We start from the raw sequence: 9,058 nt of genomic DNA, 5'->3' as shown, positions 1-9,058 counted from the left end.
GATGATCTATGATGCCATCACACAGAGTATTTCATGGATTTACTCCTTGGAATTAAAGCATAACTCTCATGCTCTTACTGAAATAACCAACGAGCAAATCAAGACAAAACAACTACAGCTCAGTAACATTACAAAGTTAGGGCCTGATATCCACGAACATTTCTGTTTCTAGCATTTTAAGGGAATTCTAGAATAGTTTAGTTCAAACTATCCAAATAAATTCTCCATGGACTTGGCACATTTGAGAACAATACCATTTATATGAGCAATTCATAGTAGATGCAATTAGATTTCAGCTTACTCCACAAACATTATATCAAGTTAACATATAGATACAGATAGATCATACACAAGAAAGCTGATCTATCAATCACATTGTCCTGTTCCAAACCTGACTACATTTCAGATTTTCAAAGATAGTATTTAGCTGGGGAGATCATATGGGACCCATTTAGTGATAGGTTTCGGATTCCTTTCAATGTGCACACTGAAGGTCAATGATCTTTCTCTCCATCTGCATATAAAATTGGCCCAGAGAAGAAAGTAATTAAAATGCATACACTTGAAAAGGCTCTTACTCTTGAATAGTTTTCAGCCAAAGAGAGTAAAATAAAGACCGGGAAGATATAAGGAATGTAGGAGGCGTCATAGTTGAGACAAAAAGCAGAAGCTTTGAGGACAAATTAATTGATAAACACAAATACTAAGATTTTTTCTTCTCTGAGCATATATAGTCAATTGCACCATCAAACACTTTTAATTAACTTGAATTGACCACAACATTAGTTAATAAAATAAATAAATAAAGCCAGACACTTCAACAAAGGAATGCGCTCAAAATAGGAAATACATCTCTGAATAGATCCCACCTCTTCTGCTATGGAATTAAATTAACCAGCCTTAAAAGGAAAACATGAAGCATAAGGCTAGAAAAGTTCAGGGCAAGTAAAATAACTCCAAGAAAAATTGTCATATGTAAGTAATTATAACTTGCTCTGAACTTTTCTAGCCTTATGCTTATTGTCATATGAAAGTAGTTATAACTTGAAAGTCAATAGTTACACAACAAAATACTCAATAAGAAGTAATATTTCTGTGCTAGTTAACATTAATGGTTACTTAAAGAATGTTTCTTTTTTTTTTGGTAAGTTATATGCACACCTAGTGGATTTTAAACCCACAACCTTACCCTTCATCCCGTTCTTTTGAGGGAAGAAAGTGCAATTAAGATAGAGCTCATTGGCAATAGTTACTGAGGAATGTAAGCATACCATCTTCCTTTTTTAAGGGAAATGTTCACATTTTATAATTTTCGTTCAGTGTATATTTCATGCCTATCTTAAATAACATGTATATTACAATAACAAGCTACCATACTGTTGTGACAAAATAATCTTTGGATCTCAAAGAAGCAGAAAAAGACAATAAAATTAATCCAATCACACAAGACACCAAGATTTAATGTGATTTGACTTAACTCGACTTAACAAGCCTACATTTACAGGCGGAGAAGACTAGAAGGAAATTCACTCTCAAAAGCTGGAGTACAAAGAGTAGTAGAGAGAAAACCACTCAAAACCCAATGCCCCAATACACCCAAAACCCCACACTAAAACAAGAGAATTATTCAACAAAAGAGAAAACAACAACAAACTCTCTCTAATTCCTTCTATGGGTGACGGCTTCACAAAGGAAAAATCCTTTGTGCTATGCGGCTGTTGCTACCTTTGCTCACATTCTCTCTAAGTGTTTCTCACTGTGCAACTCCTTTTATAAGACCTTAAGTCAGTCAACTGGCAGCTAGAGACAAATCAAAAACGTAAAAGAATTTCACTTAGGCAAGGTGAAGGAATGCGTGTGAGACTCCAAAACAAATTAGAAGTTGAAATTGATTTGGGCCCCACGTGAAAAACATGACTTGATTGAAGTCAAGTCACACACCTCTGGCTAGTTCTTTCACATACAAGATTTAGTACAAAAAATATAAGAGCTTTTGTTGTTTTTTACACCATCAAGATTTTACAGCTCCACAAGGCTCTATCTAATTGACATAAAGTTAGATCATGCAAATTGCATTGATATAAGCTCCACTGATTGGAAGCAGAGCTTTCATGCTTGCTTTACAATTATTTGACAACGTTAAATAAAAAAAATATATATTGCAATGTTTCCTGTTTGAAGTAATTATTCTTATATATAAGTTGTGATAGTTGTACACAACAGAAAATACACACAATTATGAAGGTTTCTATTTTTATTTTTATTGAAACAAATAGAGGTCCTATAACAAATAGTACACTACCAAAAAAAAAATCTCTCCAAACTTTTTCAATCACAAAGAAGTCCTATAAAAAATAACGTAACGCTCAGGCCTGTCATTATGTCAGGTAGAGATTTCTAAAGTCTTACCTCATGCCTTTGCCTTTTATAACACATTTTATAATCATATTCACTGAATCAAGGAAGACTATCCAGTCTGCAATTCTCACTTGATAACCAATCAAAGGGAACTAACAATTCAACTAGTCACTGTAACACAGATCCTACATTATAGTAAATGATCGATATATAAGAAAGCGTTGATAGAACATGTAAGCAGAAAAAATGGAGGAAGAAACCAACATAAATCTTTAAAGGGCTTCTAGCCTTTAAGGCAATGAAGGGCATGTCTATGATTTGAATGTAAGGAATGTCTATAGTATGGACGTGAGGATAGAAAGGCTCGAGTGGGGCAATTCATGGACTAAAGCAAATTCCTTTCTTCGGGTTTTTTTTTTTTTTTTTTTTTTTTTTTCCCAAATAAGCTCATCAGCTCTTTATATTTCATATTCTGGCTATGAAGCCCAGAAACTACAAATTCCAAAAAATCTGGCAACAAGTTTTAAAACTTATGCAACTTCACCATTATCATACAGCAACCATTTCTAAAGGACCAATGTGTATGCAATCTTACATTTTCTACCTATATTCATGCACAATACTCTGAATATTATTCAAAGTTGGGTGATTCATCACTGAATTAGGTTTAAGCATACCATAACTTCCATATTTATGGCCACCGAAAAACTCAAACCTTAAACCATTAATAAAGATGGGTATTTTCTTAAAAGGCTTGCATGACCAGTCTGAGCTCCACCATGGCTGCCACATGTAAGAAGATCACTTTTGACCACAGCTTAGTTCGGTTAACTAGTTTTGACATCTTTATTTGGAAAATCTGAAAATTACTTTTTCAGGGTATTTTGATAAATATGCTTTTAGTAGCTATGCTTATAATTTTATCAATTTTATTCTTGTTTTGGTTTTAATCTGGGCGTTTTTTAGTTATTATGATATCCTTTCCATGCTTGATTAGGAGTTTCTAAATTAACATGTTTCTACTTTCAGACTATTGTATTTCTTTATGAGCAAATATTTTTGCAGGCAATTGAGTAAATTGAATGTGTATTCCCCACAGAATACTACACTTCTTTCAATGGTAAAAGCTCCAGTGTTTCTTCTAAAGTAGACTCCTGGAAGGCCTTAGTGAAGCTCTAGAGTTTCTAAGTTTGTCTCACAATTCTCTTTTCTTTTGTTAGTCATTCTTTTATTTCCTCACTGCTGTACTGACCTTGTAGCCAGAACCGCCCCCTCTTTAAGTACTATTGCATCCCCAAATACTAACCCTCTTCTCCACTGACTATAAGATTTTAAAACTTATATCTCGGGTGAGCTCTATGAGTATCCAAACGAAATTCCCAAACCAATGTCATGCTCAAATGCCAGAATGGAGAATATTTTCATTAAGTTTCTACCAACTTTTCTTTATAAGAGAAAATAAAATTATGAAGGTCAGGTATAATGTGTTGTTCCAATTGAGAAAAGAAGCAGGTATAAAAGATCTATATATTCCCAAAAGGCTGAGAGAGAATCATTATTAAAAGCCTAGAACCTAAACCAATGACGAGATAGTACCTGCACAAGAGTCTCAAATTTTCTTCTCAGGTGGGAAAATTCATTCTTAGTCCAATACAGAGACTTGGAGCAACTGAAAATATCACAATTTAGACAACAATGAATACACTTTAACAATTCATATATGTAGATTAAAAAAAAAAAAAAAGGGATTAAGACAAATGCCCACTGTCATAGAGTGAAAATATCATAAGTTTACATAAAAAAAGAAAGAAAATTGGAAGAAAATGAGTTTGTTTACAGGCTTTCATGGTGGATTTTTTGGTTATGAAATTAAACATCCATTGACACGGTTCGATGTCACCATTACACATCCAATAAATAGAGGCATTAGAGAAATTTTGAACTTTCTCATTAAAAGGTCAAATTATTATTAGCATATCCCATTTTTTTTTTTTTTTTTTTTTTTTGAAGAAATGATAATAGATATTAGCATGTCCCAATTAGTTGACCATATCAACATTGTTCTCAACATACTTGATCTAATGGGGGTATAATACTTTGCTTATCAACATATTAAGATATTTTTCAATAACTTGATCACTGGTTCAATGCATTTTTTATTTTAAAAAAAAAACAATTTATAAATGTAACAAAACATGGTTACAAAACTATTTTTCTTTTGAATTTTCTTGTATAAGTAAAAGGAGTTTAAGAGACATTCTCAAAGAGGCTTGGAACCATAGTAGGCAGGTGGCATAGAGCCAAAAAAAAAAAAAAAAAGAGGATAAAGAAAAAGAACAAAAAAACAAAGACAACTAATTCCCAAAATTTCAAAGACTAGATTCTAAAAAAGAGAAGAGAAAGCAAAAATGACTGATTGCTGCCCTCCGCTTGTAAAGCAACCTCAAAAACTAATGCTTCAACTCTAGCAGAGAGGAATCTCTTCAGAATCAAATTTATGAGAATGGTGCTTTCTCCAAATGCACCACTTAACATAATTTATATCGTCCAAAGCTTCTTTCTTCAAGATTAACAAAGACTGATATAAGTGAAGATAATATCTGGACACCATTTGGTAGTATAATGTGTGTCCTACATATGATATACCTGCTATGATACATACAAAAAATGGATGTCTTTTACTCCCCAAACTTGCATTATAGAGTTAAAATTCTGAATGTTTGACAAACTTTGATTGAGAATAAACAAATATATATATATATATATATATATATATATATATATATATATATCTGTGTGTGCGCGCGCGCGCGTGTGTGTGCGCGCGCGCGTGTGTGTATATGAATAAATAGAAAGCTCATCAACTGATAAGCAAATCATTTTTAAGGATTTGTCAAATTCGTTAATGCCTGAAAGATTCAATAAAACTCATAGTAAACATTGAAATATTTTTACATTAATTTTATGATATGTAAAAGTATTATAAATAACCCCAAAACTAGTTAAATACAGCTTAGCTCAAAAAAGCTAGCATATTAATGGTACTTTTCAGTTAAAAATTACAGCTGAAGTCCCACTGCTAATACAGCTTTCATTTTACTATACAATATAAAGTAAGAAAAAGCATAGAAAAATAAGTCATTTCAAGACTTAATGTCATAAAAGAAAGATGCAAATTAAATACAAATCTAATTCGCCAAAAAAAGGAAAGGAGATAAATCTATGAGATCAATTACATAAGGATAAGCTTTCAATCTAAATGAACATTGATATCGATAATTCATAACTTTCCAAAAAAAAGTATTAAAATTTACTTTTAAGGGGGTCTATGAGTAATATATCTCATGAAGATCAATATTCCATTGAAGGTGATAGTAGTTCTTGTGACAACCAAATTGAGAATCTATCATTCAGTGCCTTTTGTTTTTTGAGGAAACTATACGTCTTAGCTTAAATTAGCAACTTTTTTTTTTTTGATAAGTAGCTTAAATCAGCAACTTTAGATTCTAACTTCAAAAGATGGACCACAGATAGGACTTACAAGGAGTTATTAGTTTACGCTTAAAAGCCAAAGCTCTCAACTTCGTGATCGGTGCCCAGAAATTGCAAGATATTATGCCTCAGTTATCACTAAATTGTCAAATGGCTTAATCAACTCATCCACTACGCATGAGATATCTTAGTCAATTATACATGTGTACTAGAACTCACACAACACCGGGGAAGAAAACAAAGGAGGTGAGAAAACTGTCCACAACCACACATGTATGTCTCTATCTATGTATACATGAATGGACTAAATAGAGAAATTGGAATTTAGGAGCCAGTCCCATCATCTATCAATCATAAACAAGAAAATAAATTTTGATCAGTCAACACCAAATACAAAGCAAGCCTCCAAAAAAAAAAAATTAAAATAAAATTGCTTCCATAATATCAAAGACCCAAACTAATGGATGTATTTCATTGCTAAAGGTAATTGAAATAAGACTCCAATACTTTTTTTGTGTTTTATTTTTCTTAGAGATTTTTTTTTTTTTGATAAGTATAAGTATTCCTCTAATACATTTTTGCACAGTTTGATATTTTTTAAAAACACAAGTAGAGAGCAAATGAAACCATACACCTTATGCATTCTAAATAATATGTACGTCGATCACTCATTTAGTTAATAAGCATACTAAGGCATAAACAATAAAATCATCATTCATAAAATGTAACTACATTCTTTGCAAATCCTGGAGAAAACTAGAATTGACAAAGGCCCGCAACATGCACATACAAATTCTACAAGATCTACTTAACTGGTTGATTGACAGCATTTTTCAGGGACAATATAACAATTTAGTCATGACCTATGTACTACAGTCCTTGCACCACATGAGTACAACTTCCTCAAGCAAGCAGATATAGATAATTGATAGCTAAGTACATAAATGAATGTGTATTCTTACTAATCCTTATCATGCTCTGTAGAAGCACGAAGAAGTTCGGCACATGAAAGCTTAACAGTCTCTGCACCAACACTGTACCAATCAAGAAAGAGAAGATATAATTATGTTTTATGACAATCGCGGAAAGATATGACAAATAATCATCTTACCTTATGATTGTAGACGTGTTCTATTACTACCACCAGTAGTAATCTAATGAAGAAAAAAGACAATCTGTGTAGACAATTTTTGCATGTAATACAAGGCTCTGGAAATGGTAGTACTGCCAAACTCAAGAGGACACAATCATCTGAACCCCAGCCCCCACCCACCCTGATCGTCAAAGAGGATGCATCCTCTATGACAAAATCATTACAAACAATGAAGCTATCAAGGACGGGACCAGGGGGAGGGGGCCAAGGGCGGCCCCCAGTTTTGAAATTTGTCCTTAAAATATCTATATATAAAGGCTTGACCCCTAATAAAATTACGCTTGGCCCCTCATTCGTGCTCTGGTCCTCCGATGAAAAATCCTGGTTTTGTCCCTATAAGTTATGGTTGGCAAAACTCAAACTAAAAGCAAAAAAAAAAAAAAAAAAAAAAAAGAAACAAAACCTCCTAGCTGCTTGGGGCTGGCCGATCATAGTAAAAAATTGAAAAAACATCACAACATAATAATTTGTATTACTTGTATGCGTGCAAGGGCTTAGACTCGTCTAAAATGCAAAGAACAAAAAGCAAAGATCAAAATGCATTACATGCATGCATGCAAGGGCATAGACTCATTAAAGAAACAGAGAACAAAAAGCAAAAATTAAATGCTACATAAAATAACATTTCCTTAGAACATGCAAGTCCAATTATCACCATAAGTTAAACCCATCAACTATATCACATACTCCCTGACCAGTTCCAGTTTCTAATAAAACCACTTACAACCAAAATATAAATAAATGCCTCTATTACTATTATAACATAAAACCCAAAAGTCACCTGCTCGATTTCTCATACAGTTCACGAGCAGAAACATTGACCTGATGAAAATTAACAGTCCTCTGCTCGCTGCAGGGACGCACGGATAATAGATCATAAATTCAAAATCAACTTTTCTTTTTTCTTTAACTAATCATAATCGATTAATTAACTGCCAAACAAAAAGTTAACGAGTTGATAATTACATGAGACTGGTCAACTGAGAGAACACATTTTGCGCAGATACGCAGTAGCTGGTGATCGCTCTCACTACGTAATCCGGTTGATTAACGTGCTTCATAGCTTGTAGTTGCCAGAATTGGTCATTAATAATTCCCTGAAAAGGAAATTACACCAAAACGCTTTTCCCAAAAACTAAGCATTTTCTTTCCCAACAGCTATTAATAAGCCATTTCAACATGCAAGCTCATGTCTCTCACAGATTACATAACACGCATTTTCCAAAGACAAAAAGATAAATATACACATCATTTAAAAAAAGAAAAATAATAATAATAATTTGAAAAAAATTTGGTTTCCAAATAAATTTTTTTTTTTTGGAAGACTGATATACAAGAACTACTTTCATGAAATTGCGAAAATGGAAAAAATAAATGAATAAATAAAAACTAGAGAAACACGTCGATGGAACAGAGAACAGAAAAGATAGCAAAAACAGAGAGTGTTTTCTTTTGAAATCAAAAGATTGATAAGAAGCTGCGAGGCTGAGGCGGAGAGAATCTGGTTACCTCGTCATACATGTTCTGGATGAAGCCGCGATGCAGACCTTCGTGAATAGCCAAAGACATTTTCACACAAACACGCAGAGCGAGAGAGAGAGAGAGAAAGAGAGAGAAGGGCTTTATATAAGCGGAGGAGCTTCTGGTTTTGAAGGGAAGCTGTTTGTGATTCGTTCTTTTGTTGTCGCTTAGCAGGAAGAGTAACGGGCGAGAGGGAAAGCGCTTGGGTCTCCTTTACCCCTGGAGTTCAAATAAATAACGACTACACCATAAGTGGAGTTTTTTTTTTTTAAAAAAAAAAAAAAAAAAATTCTCTATTAAAAAAAAAAATCCATTAGAAAAACAAATAAAACTTGAATTTCTCTTCTTATTTGTCCTTCTCCCAATATTTGAATGTGGAACTCAACACATTGCATGTTTCCAATGATTTTGAGTCGAATTTTCACTCACAGTTTCTCATTTCAGATTCCATTGCTTTTTCTTTATTTATTTTTCGGGGATTTTACATTTTAATTTTGTAGGAAGTTAAAAGAAAAAATTGGTTCATTTCATCGA

General features: G+C 33.0%; 1 protein-coding gene across 1 annotated transcript; it reads right to left on the bottom strand.

Annotated features, from left to right (window-relative positions):
- Positions 1-259: 259 nt before the first annotated feature.
- Positions 260-8,633, bottom strand: LOC133877136 (histidine-containing phosphotransfer protein 1-like). The gene is made up of 6 exons (XM_062315384.1): positions 8,513-8,633; positions 7,970-8,100; positions 7,785-7,853; positions 6,813-6,884; positions 3,955-4,027; positions 260-514 (listed from the first exon to the last, which is right to left on the bottom strand). The coding sequence occupies exons 1-6, from the start codon at positions 8,570-8,572 to the stop codon at positions 476-478; spliced, it is 444 nt and encodes a 147-aa protein (XP_062171368.1). The 5' UTR covers positions 8,573-8,633; the 3' UTR covers positions 260-475.
- Between the last annotated feature and the right edge of the window lie 425 nt (positions 8,634-9,058).

Source organism: Alnus glutinosa, chromosome 9, assembly GCF_958979055.1.
Source record: "Alnus glutinosa chromosome 9, dhAlnGlut1.1, whole genome shotgun sequence".
Taxonomy (NCBI): domain Eukaryota; kingdom Viridiplantae; phylum Streptophyta; class Magnoliopsida; order Fagales; family Betulaceae; genus Alnus; species Alnus glutinosa.
The sequence above is the reverse complement of the archived record's forward strand: the minus strand, read 5'-3'. Positions and strand labels throughout refer to the sequence as shown.

Bases quoted from the DNA above. Each gene is read 5' to 3' on its own strand.
- LOC133877136 (XM_062315384.1), bottom strand. From the start codon at position 8,572: ATGTCTTTGGCTATTCACGAAGGTCTGCATCGCGGCTTCATCCAGAAC. The intron at 6,885-7,784 runs GTGACTTTTGGG...TGATTGGTACAG, and splicing joins CTGTATGAGAAATCGAGCAG to TGTTGGTGCAGAGACTGTTA. The intron at 515-3,954 runs GTACTATCTCGT...TTTTATATGCAG, and splicing joins AATTTGAGACTCTTGTGCAG to ATGGAGAGAAAGATCATTGA.